At 51.0% G+C, this 18,006-nt stretch overlaps 1 protein-coding gene across 5 annotated transcripts in view; it reads left to right on the forward strand.

Annotated features, from left to right (window-relative positions):
• LOC139276009 (cilia- and flagella-associated protein 47-like) overlaps window positions 1–18,006 on the forward strand; it is a 1,107,008-nt gene that overhangs the window by 403,722 nt on the left and 685,280 nt on the right. For all 5 annotated transcript variants that reach the window (XM_070893331.1, XM_070893333.1, XM_070893335.1 and 2 more), the window contains 2 exons: window positions 10,682–10,904; window positions 15,168–15,332. In XM_070893331.1, the coding sequence (XP_070749432.1) occupies window positions 10,682–10,904; window positions 15,168–15,332 (388 nt within the window). The remainder of the gene's footprint in view (window positions 1–10,681; window positions 10,905–15,167; window positions 15,333–18,006) is intronic.

An 18,006-nucleotide genomic window follows, 5' to 3' on the forward strand; every position in this document is an offset into this window, starting at 1 on the left:
TCCTTTGCATGGCAGCTGTGGCCTCTGTGAACAAGGCAAGCAACTGTGTATCTCCTTAACCAATAAAATTGAAGAATAATTTCTGAGCTGGGCAGAGTCTGAACTGTAAACGTAATTAGCATAGTGTCATCATCATCATAGGCAGTCCCTCGAAATCGATGAAGACTTGCTTCCAATAAAGTGAGTTCTTTGGTGGCTGAACAGTCCAACACGAGAGCCACAGACCCTGTGGTGTATGTAGCACACAAATCACTGACTCCACACGGTCTGGTGTAAGTCTAACTGCTGTGACCTTCGTCCTTTATTGTTCAGCTCCAGAGTGCCTCCCAGGTGTGGTGGTCACCCTTATATAGTCCTTGTTGCAGGCACTACCAGGGTTTCCCACCACAGCGCCCTCTGTGGTGTGGCATAGTACTTACATTACATTTAAGGTACTGGGACGATACACACATCATTACATAACATCACCTTCCCCCCCTACCTGGACGCAGGACAACGATACACACATCATTACGTAACATCACACTTGTCCAACGGAAGGCAGGTGGGCATAGACAGTGCGTTAGTATGGTACATATTATCTGGTACATTAACTGGTTATTGACTGGGAGCGGAACCTTGATTTCCTTGTTAACTGTTATCATTAATTGTACTTCATCCATTATTTTACACAAATACAGTGGCCATTCAGCATAAAAAAGGTAATTCTTATTATAAATTCACTATCTCACATTAACATTGCTCATTTTAGACTCGCTCTGCCAAACAGAAGTCCTTTGTGGGGACCACCTCTTTGTAAGGCCCTTTTAAGACTCCCGGGTGCATTTCCTCTTTAAGGCGCCATCTTTGATGCAGGAGGATTCCACGAGGCTTCTCCTTGGGCGCTGCCATCTTTGATGCTCTGCAGCTCCGACACGATGCCGCCGCCATCTTCATCTCCGCCGCTCCGAATGTCCTCCGCCGTCGCAGCCTCCGCTCCCCTCCGCTGCCACCTGACTTGCCGCCTCTCCTGCGGCCGTCGTGGCCTCTCCAGCAGCCGCATTTGCCGCGTCCCCCGTGGCCTCCGTAGCGGCCTCCCCTGCGGCTGCCATGGCCGCCCAACGGTCTCTTCCTCTGCGGGGCCCTTCCAAACCGCCGGCCCCTGGATCCCTCAGCACCCCTCCCGCACCGCCCCGCCGGCTCAACCCCCACCTCTCCTTGGGCCCCTCTGTGCAGGGCTGCTTGCCTGTGGGGGCTGGGGCTGCAGGGTCTCTGTGTGAGGTCCGGGCCTGGGGCTTGCCTGTGGGTGGATTGAGGCTGCAGCTCCAGCTTGGTCGGCGCTGCTCTCTGGGGACCCGGGGCACCGCAGCACCCCGGGGAGCAGCAGCCTGTGGAGTGATGAAGTCTTCCCAGCTCCCACGGACCTTCCCCATCCACCTCCGGTCGAGGAGCGTCGGCCCATCGCCTGCAACGACCCACAAAGGTAAACCGTGCGTCTCGTCCCGGTGGGATACCTGCACCATTGCTCTGCCGAGAACAGGTATTAGTTCCCTGGTGTAGGTACGCAGCTTCGCCGTGACCGGGACCAGCTTGGGTCGTGCAGCTGGGTTAATCCACAGTTTATCAAAAGTTCTCCGACTCATCAACGACGGACCCGAGCCCGTGTCCACTTCCATACTCACTGGGACTCTGTTGATTTTTACTTCCCTTATCACTGGGGGCGAATCGTCGGTACACGTGTACAGTCCAAGCACCTCATCTTCTTCTACCTGCTCCTCGCTGAACAGTGGATCATCCCCCATCTCCTCAGCCACATGGTGAGTCCGATTTCTTTTACACATATGCTGAAGGTGGCCTTTAATGTGGCAGGTATTGCACGTATACTCCGCAAACCTGCACCGGTGAGCCCCATGGCTTCCTCCACAGCGCCAGCATGGTGCTGCTTGATTGGCCCCCCTCGGCGGACTCTGAGCTCCAGGATCCCGAGTTTCGTGCTCTCTGCCCCGGGCAGAGCCACGTTCTGCAGTTTTGTCCGTGGTGGGCGCTATCCCGTGGACAGTGCCTGCCGGGTTCGAGACTGTGTGGATTATTTGCTTGGTGCTGCAAGTCGAGGTCATATATGCCCGGCTGATGGCGATGGCCTTTGTCAGAGTGACTGTGGGTTCCGTGGCCAGCAGCTTGTGAAGGAGGCCCTCGTGGCCAATCCCCATAACAAAAACGTCCCGCAAAGCCTCGTCAAGGTGTGCCCCAAAATCACACGGCGCCACGAGTCTCCTGAGGTCCGCAGCATATTTGTTGATATCCTGGCCCTCAGGTCTGCAGTGATGGTAAAATTTGTATCTGGCAGTGAGGATGCTCTCCTTTGGTTTCAACTGGTCACGAATGAGTTCAGTCAGCTCCTCGTATGACTTGTCCCTGGCGCTCCCGGGTGCCAGAAAATCCCTGACGAGACAGTAAACCTCATCTCCACAACTGGAGAGCAATATCGCCTTACGCTTCTCTCTCATTGCGTATGTGTCCTCCGTCAGGTCATTTGCTGTGAAGTAGTACTCGAGCCTTTCCGTAAAGGCCTCCCAATCATTGCCCACGGTAAAATCCTTTAGCGAGCCCAGAGTAGCCATGGTTGCGTGGAGTTCGTCCGCTTCCTCGTTGTCAATGTGGTGTATGTAGCACACAAATCACTGACTCCACACGGTCTGGTGTAAGTCTAACTGCTGTGACCTTCGTCCTTTATTGTTCAGCTCCAGAGTGCCTCCCAGGTGTGGTGGTCACCCTTATATCGTCCTTGTTGCTGCCACTACCAGGGTTTCCCACCGCAGCGCCCTCTGTGGTGTGGCATAGTACTTACATTACATTTAAGGTACTGGGACGATACACACATCATTACATAACAGATCCTGTCACAGGCGGACAGATATTTGTCGCGGGAAGGAAGGGGTGGCACTGATTTACCACATGCTCCTTCCGCTGCCTGCACCTGATCTCTTCATGCTCGCAGCGTTGAGATTCGAAGAGTTCAACGTCCTCCCGGATACACTTTCTCCAGCTAGGGCGGTCTTCGGCCAGGGTCTCCCAGGCGTCAGTGGTGATGTCGCACTTCACCAGGGAGGCTTTGAGGGTGTCCTTGTAACGTTTCCGCTGTCCACCTTTGGCTCGTTTGCCATGAAGGAGCTCCGCATATAGCAGTTGTTTAGGGAGTCTCGTGTTTGGCATGTGAACTAAGTGGCCTGCCCAATGAAGCTGATGTAGTGTGGTCAGTGCTTCAATGCTGGGGATGTTAGCCTGGGCGAGGGCACTGATGTTGGTACGTCTGTCCTCCCAGGGGATTTGCAGGATCTTGCGGAGACATTGTTGGAGATATATCTCCAGCGACTTGATGTGTCTTCTGTAAGTCGTCCATGTCTCTGACCCATATAGGAAGGCGGGAATTACTACAGCCCTGTAGACCATGAGCTTGGTGGTAGGTTTGAGGGCTTGGTCTTCGAACACTCTTTTCCTCAGGTGGCCGAAGGCTGCACTGGCGCACTGGAGGCAATGTTAAATCTCCGCATTAATGTCTGCCTTTGTTGACAAGAGGCTCCCGCGGTATGGAAAGTGGTCCACGTTGTCGAGAGCCGCGCCGTGAATCTTGATGACTGGGGGGCAGTGCTGTGCGGCGAGGACAGGTTGGTGTAGGACCTTTGTCTTACGGATGTTAAGCGTAAGGCCCATGCTTTCATATGCCTTGGTGAATACTTTGACTATATCCTGAAGTTCAGTCTCCAAATGTGCGCAGACGCAGGCGTCATCCGTGTACTGTAGTTTAACGACAGAGGTTTGGCTGGTCTTGGACCTGGTCTGGAGGCAGCGTAGGTTAAACAGCTTCCCACTGGTTCTGTAGTTTAATTCCACTTCAGCGGGGAGCTTGTTGACAGTAAGGTGGAGCATGGCAGCGAGGAAGATTGAAAAGAAGGTTGGAGCGATGATGCAGCCCTGTTTGACCCCGGTTCGGACGTGGAATGGGTCTGTAATGGATCCGCTGGTAAGGATCACAGTCTGCATGTCATCGTGGAGCAGACAAAGGATGTTGACAAACTTTTGGGGCCACCCAAAACGGAGGAGGACGCTCCATAAGCACTCAAGGTCGACAGCGTCAAAGGCCTTTGTAAGGTCGAAAAAGGCCATGTATAAGGGCTGGTGCTGCTCCCTGCATTTTCCCTGCAGTTGTCATGTTGCAAAGATCATGTTCCCTGTAGGGGACGAAATCCGCACTGTGACTCCGGAAGGAGCTCCTCGGCCACAGGGAGAAGACGGTTGAGGAGAACTCTTGCGACAACCTTCCCAGTGATTGATAGTAGAGAGATTCTCCTGTAGTTGCCACAGTCGGATTTGTTCCTCTTTTTAAAAGTGGACATGATCACTGCATCTCTGAGATCCCCCAGCATGCTCTCCTCTCTCCAAATGAGAGAGATGAGGTCATGTATCCGCTCCAATAGCGTCTCTCCGCCATATTTTAGCGCCTCAACAGGAATTCCATCCGCACCCGTAGCCTTGCTGTTTTTGAGCTGTTTTATGGCTTTGCCTACTTCTTGCAGCGTTGGAGTTTCACTGAGGTGGTGGCGGGTTGCATGCTGCGGGATGGAGTTGAGAACACTTGGGTCAAAGGCAGAGTCTCGATTGAGGAGATCTTCAAAGTGCTCCTTCCAGCGGGCCCTGACAGCCTTGGTGTCCTTGATGAGTGTTTCCCCGTTCTTTGCCAGGAGTGGGGTGGGGCCTTAGGAGTTTGGACCGTTGGTGGCCTTGACTGCAGTGAAGAATCCTCATATGTCATGGCTGTCGGCTAGTTGTTGTATTACCTGCGCTTTCTCCATCCACCACCTGTTCTTTAGGTCCCGGGTTTTTTGTTGGACCTCAGCCTTGAGCCGTCTGTAACATTGCTTTGAAGCACCCGAGTTTGGCTGTTGCTTGAGGCTCAAAAATGCTCTGCGCTTACGGTCTACTAGTTCTTGGATATCCTGATAGTTTTCATCAAATCAGTCCTGGTGTTTTCTGGTTGAGTAACCAAGTGTCTTTTCAAAGGCACTGGTTATGGAGGCCTGGAGGGCAGACCAAGTGCTGTGGGCATTGAGCATCTCAGGGTCATCAAGGCACGCCAGATTGACTGTGAGGCGCTGACTGTATAGGGCTCTCTTAGCTAGGTCTTTAAGTGCCCCGGCATTAATTTTTTTGCAGCACTGCTTCTGCTGTCTCCTCTGCTTTGGGGCTACGTTAATATTGATGAATGATCGGATTAGGCTATAGTCCGTCCAGCAGTCATCAGCTCCCGTCATGGCACGGGTGATGCGTACATCCTTGCAATCCTTGGCTCGGACGATGACATAGTCCAGTAGGTGCCTGTGTTTGGAGCGAGGGTGTTACCACAATGTCTTGTATTTGTCCCTCTGGCAGAACAAGGTGTTGGTGATGAGGAGTTTGTGTTCTAGATGATTTGTCAGGAGTAGGGTACCGCTGGAGTTGGATTTTCCTACCCCCTCTCTGCCAATTACGCCTCCCCAGTGGGCTGTGTCTTTGCCGACCCTAGCATTAAAGTCTCCTAGGAGGATCAATTTGTCGTCCTTGGGGACGCAGGACAGGGATGTCTCAAGGTTGGAATAGAATCCCTCTTTAGCCTCGTCCATTGTATTGAGTGTTGGGGCATATGCACTGATGACTGTGGCGCATTGGTTCCGGGATAGGGTAAGGCGAAGGGTCATCAGGCGTTCATTAATCCCGCAGGGGATGTCTTTGAGGTGGCTGACCAGTTCATTTTTGACGACGAAGCCGACTCCATGAAGGCGGCATTCTTCCTTTGGTTTTCCTTTCCAGAAAAAGGTATATCACCATGTTCTTTAAGCTGGCCTTTCCTTGCCAGCCGGGTCTCGCTTAGGGCAGCGATGTCGATGTCAAAGAGTCTAAGCTCCCGGGCAACTATGGCAGTGCGGCGCTCTGGCCTGTTGCTATTGGAGCTGTCCATTAGGGTCCTGATGTTCCAGGCCCCGAACTTCATATTAACCGAGTGGAAGATGCCTGTGCGTGAGTTCTTTTAACATGGGGTGATCATTGCACACCAATCACCACATGGGCTTAGCTGAGCAAGGTCTTGGTTCAGTGGCAAGGGGGTCCAAGCTGACTGGAGACCAGGAACTGCTATATGAGCTTAGTTGCTTACGGCGAGATATTGGCTGCAAGTTCGGCGCTGGGTAGCACAGTTGATGGTAGGTGGTTTGGGGCAGGCATTGAGGGGGTCAGCGGTCCCCTGGAGTTCAGTATGGGAGGTCAGGGTGGTCACAGCCATGGTACTCAGCACGTGCTGGGGGAGAAGAGGCCAGGTCATTGGTGGGCAAGGAGAGGTCCATCCGTCATTGAGGGAGAAGGAGAGGCCAGTCGTTGTCGCTGGAGAGGAGAGGCCCAGTCCTCGTCGATAGAGGAGGGCTGGACGCCACTGGAGGGGGAGGGGGAGGGCCCGATCGTCGGTAGAGGAGCTCCGGTCACCGTTGGAGGCTCACCTGGCTCACAGGACGTCGCCGAGGATCGGGTGGGGCAGCTGAGTCGACATCGAAGGAGCAGATCGCCAGAGAAGGTCGCTGAATGAGGGAGGAAGTCCAGGTCCAGTTCGCTGCTGTAGTAGGAGGCTCGGTCGTCATTGTTGGTAGTCCGGTCGTCGTCGTCGTCGTCGAGGAGTGGTGTGGGGCTTAGGAGGAAGATTCGCGCATGAGGTAGGCTCGAATTTGTGGATTATAGGGTCTGAGGACCAGGAAGAGAGAGGTCCAGGTCCAGGTCGCCGTTGCAGGAGGTTCGGTCGCTGGTATTACGGTCGTCGTCGCTAGTGAGAGGCGTGGATGTTTGGAGGGGAGGGGAGGTTTGTGCCTGAGGTAGGCCCGAATTTGTGGGATTTGTAGGATTAGGGTTTAAAGTGAAGTAGTAAGAAAATGGAACCCCTATTAGGGTCTATTAGGACGAGGGGAAGTTTCGACAGTGGGAGGGGGGAGGTTGAGGGTGAAAAGTTGTCGGATGGCGGGAGATGACGAGAGTAAAGATGTTTTGGCAGGGGAGCTCCCTGGGGAACTGTCACCCCGGCGGCCATCTTGTACAACACCAGGTCAAATGAGGTAGAGAAAGCAAAATAGAGAGGGGGAAATGAATGGATTAGGAGAGAGTTAAAAGAGACAGAGAAAAATTTAAACCAAAAATGTATTTACGTTTTTTTTTTAACACTCCCAACAATAATTAAAATCTGAAGGAATTAGACTCCACACTTGTTAAAGTTAGTTTTCATTGCCAGAGAGGTTGTTTGGCAGTAATTAAGACTTACCACACTATTAAAAGGGTATTTATGGAATTACTTTACTTAACTTTTTTGTGGTAAGTTTAGTCCATATCTATGACATTAGTACAGGAACTTTATGCTGTTCAATATACTTAAATGGTGAGTCAGATGGCGAGATGTTTATTTTGCGCAGTTTATGGAGGAGCGCGCATCTCGGACGGCAACTTCCGGATTTTTGTTTTTAATTGTGTATGTGCACTCATTGCTGTAAGATTTGCATATAAATAATGATGAGCACAGTTAACCTCACCATTATTTTCACAGCAAAATATTGGCTTTTCTTTTTATTGATATCAATTTTCCAGTTTATGCTAATTACCATTTTTAGTTCTTGGTGGTGCTTGGCATTGGTGCTTCTGTATACAACTTGCAGCTCAATACCACACTATTTTTCTTTGGCTTCTGAAAACATTGTACAGGTTTGACCTCCAAAATCCGGAGTTCCGGAATTCAGAATGTTCCGGAATCCGGACACCGGGCCGATCCGTGGTAGGGTCGTCCGGAAACTGGAAAATGTTCTGATATCCGGACTCCCCCCGCCTCGGCGAACCGACTTTGCCCGCCCCGACTTCGGCACGACTTCGCCCGCCCCGACTTCGCCACGACTTCGCCCGCCCCGACTTCGGCACGACTTCGCCCGCCCGACTTCGGCACGACATCGCCCGCCCCGACTTCGCCACGACATCGCCCGCCTCGACTTCGGCACGACTTCGCCCGCCCCAACTTCGGCACGACATCGCCCGCCCCGACTTCGCCACGACTTCGCCCGCCCCAACTTCGGCACGACTTCGCCCGCCCCGACTTCGCCACGACTTCGCCCGCCCCGACTTCGCCCGCCCCAACTTCGCCACGACTTCGCCCGCCCCAACTTCGGCACGACATCGCCCGCCCCGACTTCGCCACGACTTCGCCCGCCCCAACTTCGGCACGACATCGCCCGCCCCGACTTCGGCACGACATCGCCCGCCCCGACTTCGGCACGACATCGCCCGCCCCGACTTCGCCACGACATCGCCCGCCTCGACTTCGGCACGACTTCGCCCGCCCCAACTTCGGCACGACATCGCCCGCCCCAACTTCGCCACGACTTCGCCCGCCCCGACTTCACCACGACTTCGCCCGCCCCAACTTCGGCACGACTTTGCCCGCCCCGACTTCGGCACGACTTCGCCCGCCCCGACTTCGCCACGACATCGCCCGCCCCGACTTCGGCACGACATCGCCCGCCCCGACTTCGGCACGACTTTACCCGCCCCGACTTCGGCACGACTTCGCCCGCCCAACTTCGGCACGACTTCGCCCGCCCAACTTCGGCACGACTTTGCCCGCCCCGACTTCGGCACGACTTCGCCCGCCCGACTTCGGCACGACTTCGCCCGCCCAACTTCGGCACGACTTCGCCCGCCCAACTTCGGCACGACTTCGCCCGCCCAACTTCGGCACGACTTCGCCCGCCCAACTTCGGCACGACTTCGCCCGCCCCAACTTCGCCACGACATCGCCCGCCTCGACTTCGGCACGACATCGCCCGCCCCGACTTCACCACGACTTCGCCCGCCCCAACTTCGGCACGACTTTGCCCGCCCCGACTTCGGCACGACTTCGCCCGCCCCGACTTCGCCACGACATCGCCCGCCCCGACTTCGGCACGACATCGCCCGCCCCGACTTCGGCACGACTTTACCCGCCCCGACTTCGGCACGACTTCGCCCGCCCAACTTCGGCACGACTTCGCCCGCCCAACTTCGGCACGACTTTGCCCGCCCCGACTTCGGCACGACTTCGCCCGCCCGACTTCGGCACGACTTCGCCCGCCCAACTTCGGCACGACTTCGCCCGCCCAACTTCGGCACGACTTCGCCCGCCCCAACTTCGGCACGACATCGCCCGCCCCAACTTCGGCACGACATCGCCCGCCCCGACTTCGCCACGACATCGCCCGCCCCGACTTCACCACGACTTCGCCCGTCCCGACTTCGCCACGACATCGCCCGCCCCGACTTCGGCACGACTTCGCCCGCCCCGACTTCGCCACGACATCGCCCGCCCCGACTTCGCCACGACATCGCCCGCCCCGACTTCGGCACGACTTCGCCCGCCCCGACTTCGGCACGACTTCGCCCGCCCCGACTTCGGCACGACTTCGCCCGCCCCGACTTCGCCACGACTTCGCCCGCCCCAACTTCACCACGACTTCGCCCGCCCTGACTTCGCCACGACTTCGCCCGCCCCGACTTCGGCACGACTTCGCCCGCCCCGACTTCGCCACGACATCGCCCGTCCCGACTTCGCCACGACTTCGCCCGCCCCGACTTCGGCACGACTTCGCCCGCCCCAACTTCACCACGACTTCGCCCGCCCTGACTTCACCACGACATCGCCCGCCCCGACTTCGGCACGACTTCGCCCGCCCCGACTTCGGCACGACTTCGCCCGCCCCGACTTCACCACGACTTCGCCCGCCCCGACTTCGGCACGACTTCGCCCGCCCCGACTTCGGCACGACTTCGCCCGCCCCGACTTCACCACGACATCGCCCGCCCCGACTTCGGCACGACTTCGCCCGCCCCGACTTCGGCACGACATCGCCCGCCCCGACTTCGCCACGACTTCGCCCGCCCCTACTTCGCCACGACATCGCCCGCCCCGACTTCGGCACGACTTCGCCCGCCCCGACTTCGCCACGACATCGCCCGCCCCGACTTCGGCACGACATCGCCCGCCCCAACTTCACGCGGCCCGACCTGGCCCCAGCCTAACCTGGCCCCGGTCTGAACTCGCCCCGGCCCCCCTCCCTCCCCTTTACCTCGGCTACCCGACCCCACTGACCTCGGAACTCCTCCATGGCGGCAGGCCCCGCCCAATCAGGTCCTCAGCAGCGGGACCCGCGCGAACATCTCCTCTTTGGCGCTGCCTGCGCGAATAACTCCACGGCGGTGAGGCCCCGCGAACAACTCCACGGCGGCGAGGCCCCGCCTGAACACTCGAGCAGCTCATCGACGAGCACTCCCCTCGCCCCCCCCCCCCCCCCCCCCGCTTTCTGACATTCTGAAATCCGGAAATAGCCGAATCTGGGCTCGAATGTTTCCAGATTCGTGACGTCAGAAAGACGTTCCAAAATCCGGCAAAACGCAAAATCCGGAACAGCCTCAATCCCGAGGTTCCAGATTTGGGACGCTACACCTGTACTGGGTGACACTGGATATAATTTTAGTATTTCATAGTTATTACACATTAATTCACAAGCAGTGTTTGCAATACTTACCTATTTCTATTTTTTTAAATTGTATTTTTCTTTATTGTTTATGTGTGGAGTAATTTTTTGGGGGGTACTTTAAATATATATCTTTACTGCAGCTACTTGTGAAAGCGGAGATTCCAAAGTAGAAAAGAAGAATACAGAGGATGAATCTGATGTTTTAGACAGAAAGAACAATTTGGGAGAACTGTTGTTTTCTACTGAGTGCCTTACCGAAGAAACTTTCTGTGAAAAGGTTATAACTGCAGTACAGACCTGGTTCAGCCTCTTTGGTTGGTCTAATGGAATGCATCCTATTTCTATCCCAGAGTCATTGAGAAGGTAAGTACAGCAAATGATAAAAATCAAATCATTATAAAGAATTATGAGTACCATTTTTCAACAGTTTCGTTAATATTTGGATATATTTGTTTAAACTTTGAGTAAGAAAGAAAAAAGAAAAAACTTGTATTTATAAATCACATTTCATAATCTCAGGATGTCCCAAAGCATTTCACAGCCAATGAAGAATTTGAGCTGCATTCACTGTTACAGCCGATATGCATAAAGCTCAGTTCCACAAACAGCAGTGAAGTAAATGACCAGATAATCTGTCTTTGGTGGCATTGATTGAGGGCTAAATGTTGGTTAGGACAACACCCTACTCTTCCTCGAATAGTGCCATGGGATGTTTGACATCCAGATGAGTGGGAAGACAAGACCATTATTTAACATCTCATCCAAAAAACAGCAAGTCAGATAGTGCCTCAGTGGCCCAGGAGAAGCGTGAGTTTGGGGCCAGGGGCCCAGGGGTATCACGGGCCAGCCCACACTGTGATACATGCGTGCACTAGGTCCGTGCAGCAGAGCAGGTCTCCAGTCGTCTTGGTTAATCCTTGCACTGGACCAACACCTAGTTCTGTCAAGCCTGTGTGGTGGCTGGTGTGCAACGGCCACCACACATTAAAAAAATCCACGCACAGGCATGTTCTATCCTTCAGGATATAGTTCGGGACCTGGAATATTAGGTCCTTCATTGAAACACCTGTGAACTCATCCCTTTTTAGGCGTGGAAGCAAGTCATCCTCACTTCGAGGGACTGCCTATGATGATGACTGCACTGAGATGTCAGCCTAAATTATGAGTTTGAACCCACAATCTTCAGACTCAGAGGTGATACAGGTTTAGCATAACTTCCCTTCTTTTCAATTCTGTACCTCTAGAAATAAACCCTAGTGCTTGGTTTGCTTTTTTATGAGCTTGCTAACCCGTGTTGCAACTTTTAGTAATTTGTGTATTTGTACTCTGAGATCCCTTTGTTGCTCTACCCCACCCAGACTCACACTCTCCAAGCAATAAGTGACCTCCCTATTCTTCCTACCAAAATGTAATACCTCACATTTATCTGTGTTGAACTTTATTTTCCAATTATATACCCATTCAGCAAATTTATTAATATCTTCCTGTAATTTGTTGCAGTCCTCCTCAGTATTGACTATTCCCCCAATTTGGTGTCATCTGCAAATTTAGAAATTGTGTTTTTGATTCCAAAATCTAAATCATTAATATAAATTGTGAACAGTGGTCCCAGCACAGATCCTTGTGGAACACCACTACCCACCTTCTGTCACTGTGAATAGCTACTTTTTACCCCTACTCTCTGCTTTCTGCCTTGAAGCCAGCTAGCTATCAATTTTGCTACTTGTCCCCTAACTCTACATTCTCTGACCTTGTTCATCAGTCTACTATGGAGCACCTTATCAAAGACCTTTTGAAAATCTAGATAAATTATATTTACTGCATTACCATTGTCTGCTCTCTCAGTTACCTCTTCAAAAAATTCAATGAGTTTGGTCAAGCAAGACTTTCCCCTTTAAAATCCATACTGACTATTCGTTATGATATTTTTGGTTTCTAGATGTTCTTCTATTTTCACTTTAGTAGGGATTCCATTATTTTTCCTACCACTGATGTTAAGCTGACTGGTCTATAATTCCCTGGCCATGTTCTATCCCCATTCTTAAATATAGGCATTACGTTAGCTTTCCGCTAGTCCCCTGGCACCACACCTTTTTCTAATGAATTATTAAATATGTGTAGTAATGCCTCTGCTATCTCTTCCCTAGATTCTTTTAAAATGTGTGAATGCAATCCATCTCGACCAGGGGTTTTATCCTCTTTGAGGTTGCTTAGTTTATTTAAAATATCCCCACTTTTTATTTTAAATGCACATCTCATTACTAATCTCCTCATCCATTGTCATGTCCACCTGTTCTATCTCCCTGGTAAATACTGAAGCAAAATAATTATTTAATACTTCTGCCATCTCTATATCGTTACTTGTGATATTATCTGTCTATCCCTTAATGGCCCTATTCCCATCCCAACCTGCCTGTAAAATATTTTACTATTTTGTTTTATGTTCCTTGATTAATTTTAGAGTTCATAACTAATTTCATAGTTCCTCTTTGCCTTCCTAATTGTTTTTTTGACTTACCTCCTAATCTTTTTGTATCCTCCCTTATCATGCACTCCTCTGCTATTTATGTATCCATCTTTTCTTAACCTCAATTGTTCCCTTGTGGCTTTATTCAACCATGTAGTCATATTAGTGTTTAGTTTGTTCTTTCACTGTGTACTTCATTTCCAAGTTTCATGTCATCTGCAAACTTTGAAATTATGCTCTTTATACCCAAGTCCAGGTCATTAATATATATCAAAAGAGCAGTGGTCTTATTGCCAAATCCTGAGGGACACCAATGTATAGTTCCCTCCAATCATAAAAAGCGATTGTTCACCACTACACTCTGCTTTCTGTCCTTTAGTTAATATTGTACCTGCGCTGCCACTATTCCTTTAATCGCATAGACTTCAATTTTGCTAAGAAGTCTATTATGTGGTACTTTATCAAATGCCTTTTGCAAGTCCATAAACACAACATCAACTGCACTACCCTCATTAACCCTCTCCCTTACTTCATCAAAGAACTCAATCAAGTTTGTCAAACATCATTTGCCTTTAACAAATCCATGCTGACTGTTATTTATTAACTTGTGTTTTTCCAAGTGCCAATTAATTTTGTCTGAGATTATTGTCTCTAAAAGTTTCCTCACCACTGACTGCCTCAGTACTGCACCAAGTGTCAGCCTAGATTATATGCTCAAGTCTCTGGAGTGGGACCTGCAACCAACTGGCTCAGAGTTGAGAATGCTACCATTGAGCAATGGCTGACACCTTATTTGAATAAGAGACATTAAATGGATGGCTCTTAGCAGAACAGGGCTATCCTCTGCAATCACGGCTGCTGACCTCACTGGAACGCCCTTCACAGCAGAGGAACACCTCCATGTGGACAGCTCGGCCTCAGTTTGTTGATCCTCGACTGCTGCTTTCACCTTCAGTAAAAGTGTACCATGCAATTTAGAGATATGCAGAGTGAAATTTTGTCAGATGCATACAGAATAGAAGGAACAGAGATAAGGAGAGACTTATACAAAAGGGAAGAAAATGAGAAGGAGTTGGAGACAAACCCAGAGATAAAGATGGCAACAAAAGTGTGTGAGAGGCACTGAGAGAAAGAAACAGAAAGATAAAAATAATGGAAGACAAAGATAGAGAAATGTAGACCAAAAATGAATTATAGGAAAATAAACCCTTTTTCTAATATTTATGTATAATAATACATTCTTTATTTTATGGTATAATGCTCTAATTGTTACAAAGATAGCATATCCTCTGATTTAGGATAAGCAACATCATGGGAGATCTGCTCGGACAATATAAAGGGGGAGCAATTGCGTGGAGCAAAAGTACCGCTGGGGGCCAAGCGAGTGACTCCGTTGCGAACTTCCGGTTTAGCGCTCCAGGAAGGAGGTAGAGCACTAAATCAAGTGCTACCACTTCTCTTGGAGCGCTAAAGCCGGCAAGAGGGGTGGTTGAGGTGCAGCACAGCACAATCTCGAGTGCAACGCTACCGGGAACGGAGGCTCCTTCCTTCCCTTAAAGGGAAGGGCTATTGCTGCAAGCTCTGCCTTGGAATGAGGTACTTCATCACCGACAGCAGTTGCAATTCAGCCCGATCTGCCCCAAGCACTCTAGCAGAATGAGGGCTGATCAATCGCGGCTAAAGGAAATTCTCAAAAATAGCCATTATGCATTGGCAAAATCTTTTTTTCCACGCCAACATCCCCTTTAAACTGCGCCCCCCAAGTGCCTGGCCACCCTAACAACAGCTCCTGTCGGTGTTGTCGCCCGGTGATGCTGCACGGGGCGGAACCAAAGTTCGGGTCTAGGACAATAAGCAGCGCGAAGATGCCAAGATCTCCGGGCGCAGGAGATTGTGGCCCGAAGGTTATCGCTGTCCAATCCTCAACGGGAAGTTCGCAGGCGTGGGTACTCTCGCCGCACCCAATCGGAAAGCTGGTAATGTCCCGGTATCACTTCCTGGAGGCGCTAACGGGAGGCACAAAGGAGGTGAATTTCTAGCCCATTTAAAGTGTTGTAAGTTTAAAACTATAGATTAAAATAGGAAACTTGTAGTAACAATGAAGTCAGTAAACTCCAGAGTGACTATGCATCTAAAACTAACATTTCTTCTAAATGCAGCACAAAGCAGGTTTGCAAAGACACAGAGACAATTTATGATATGCTGTACCATCTGAGTGGCCAGCAGTTGCCAGGCCTTACTACAAAGCAGTCATTGCCCAGTGACCCTGTGGAACGTATATTACAGCTGCACTGGCAATATTCAACGCTTCTCACCTTCTTAAGGTAAGTGAATATATTTTCATATTAATATGTAGTTGCTTTACTAATTGAAGGCAATTATACTTATGGATTTTAGATTTTTGGCAGTTCTGTGTTACATGAATCTCCCATAAGTAGATTATGGCCGGGAATTTCCTTGAAGCTGCTCCTGGTCCATCGCCATAACTTTGCTGTGTGGTGGAAACCCAATAAGCAAGGAAATTCTCACCCTTTGACTGGAATTTTTCCACCCAAAATAGGTGGGTTTGGACCATGGGGGCAGTTAAAGTGTTAAAGATGGGATTCCCAACCTAATCCTGCCTCCAACTCAAGTGTAATTTTGTTTTTACTTTCCTGTGGGCCAGGAAAAGTAGAAGTAATCCTTTGGGCACCTTAAGGAAACCTAGGGCCTCCTAGGAACTCATATAAATCGTTGGAGGGCCTCGCAGTCAGGGAATGGGGAGAGAAGCCTGGAGCAGGGGAGGCCCTAGGTTTCCGTAATGTATGTACCTGTGAGTATGCTCACAGGTTTGTAGAGCTGTTGCTTTAGTGTCCCCCTACCCTTTTATAGGGGACACTTGTAAAATATATAATTTTAATGCCCCCCAAAAAAATTTTAAAAAAACACAAAAAAACACAAAAAAAACCAACAAAAAAAATGAAAAAAGAGGGCAATTAAAAGTGTCTGGAGTGTTCCTCAGATCGGGGGGGCACTTGATCTAATGTTTATTTTGTTCCCCCCCCAAAAGAGTTGTAGAGCTGTTGCAGGGTGGTGCATGGAGCAGTCCCGTGCAACAAATTCTTAAGCCGATTCACGGGGTCCCAGGCCGCCTGCAATTTCTGGGGTCTGGAGGAGTCCGTGTTCCATGTTTTTATTGAATGCACGAGGTTGCAGCCCCTGTTCCATTATTTAAAGGGGCTGCTCTCAATTTCTGGCTGAACTTCAGTCCCACACTCCTGATCTTTGGGCACCCTGTGCGGAGGGGAGCGGGTAGGTCCGAGGGCCTCCTTGTAGGACTGCTCCTGGGCACGGCCAAGGGTGCCATCAGCCGGTCCAAGCAGCGGGCGGTCGAGGGGTCGTTCAGCCTGACTGCCTGCCTCTCTTCCGTGCTTACATCCAGGCCAGGGTGCCCCAGGGTCCACCGGTACGCTCGCGGCCTTCCGCGATAGGTGGGCGCCGGAGTGCATTATCACCCCCGGCAACCAAATTTTAATTTGATTTTACATGTTTTAAAGTTTAATTTGTTTTAATTGCCGTGTTTTTAGTGCCCCCCTCCCCTTTTATAGGGGGCACTTGTAAAATATATAATTTTAATGCCCCCCAAAAAAAATCACAAAAAAAACACAAAACAAAAAATATAAAAAAAGAGGGCAGTTAAAAGTGCCTGGAGTGTCCCCCAGATCGGGGGGGCATTTGATGTAATGTTTATTTTGTTCCCCCCCCCCCCCCAAAAGAGTTGTAGAGCTGTTGCATTGTGAATGGCTTAGCAAGTCACATAGTGGCTGAAATTGCCCACCGCTGAAACGGGGCGCACCTACCCTGTTCCTCGTGTTTTTACTGGCGCAGTGAATGCGATGGCCTCTTGAGCGAAATTCCGCTCTTTGACTTTTTTTCGGCGGACTGAAAATCCATCATAAAGCGGGCGGAAGTGCGGCGGTAAGCACACTAGAGGGGTGGGCAGAGTGGCCGCCGCTGTAAGTCATCAGCGTAGCACTGATGATGTCATTACGACACCACATCACCATGGCTCTCCTCTTCACTTAAAGGGGGGAACCTGCGCGATTAAGTTCAGTCCATTGGGCCACCAGAGAGGGTTTTGACCGGGCCAACAGCCTGGCACCCATGAGTGGGTGCCAGGCTGATTGTTGGTGGCCCGGCTGACCCGGGGGCATAATTGTTGGCCCGACATGGCAGTCGGCCGACAAAAAAAAAACATGGTGGCAGGTCCTCCCCTTTAATGGGAGCCGCACCGCCATTTTGCAAGGACTACAACCTCACTGCACCGGCAGAAAGAAGCAGTTTTTGGTACCGCACAGCAGCAATAAGATTTTTCGGCAGAATTTCACCATCGGGGGGGGGGGGGAACATCGGTGGTGCATGCTCTTATGACGCAGTTAGGATGGATCAGCAACAGCGGAGCGGTGGGGAAGGGGAGCGGGTCACCACCGGGATACCACAGGAGTGGAATTTAAAAAATGGCAGCCATTACACGAAAAACCGGTGGCAATTACACTCCGCAGCATGGTAAGAGGCCTTAAAGAAAGTGGAAATTTCGGCCCCATAATGTTCACAAGACTCAATAAAACCCAAGTCAGTTGGGTCTAGGTCATCCACAATGAGGTATGCAGTTGTGAGCCTAGTGGATGAACTGGGAATGTGTAGTGTGATTGTTAAACCTTTGTTAATAAATTAACTAGTTCTTAATCGCAGTGTGTTGCTATGGATTCTTAAGCAAAGAACCCATGAAGCAAATACATTCAGTTTCCTTAAGGTGCCCAAAGGAGCACTTATGCTTTTCCTGGCCTACAGGAAAGTCAAAACAAAATTCCACTTGCCATTATGGCCCCAGCTCTTCTTCCTGTCAGGTTGGCCTAGCGACAATTGCAATTGGGCCCCACTGACGTCATCGGAGCCTAATCTACATATTTAAAGAAGAACCATTTTGCCTTCTTGTAGAAGTCCCTCGCCTGTTCAGAA

Source organism: Pristiophorus japonicus, chromosome 11 (genome assembly GCF_044704955.1).
Source record: "Pristiophorus japonicus isolate sPriJap1 chromosome 11, sPriJap1.hap1, whole genome shotgun sequence".
NCBI lineage: Eukaryota > Metazoa > Chordata > Chondrichthyes > Pristiophoridae > Pristiophorus > Pristiophorus japonicus.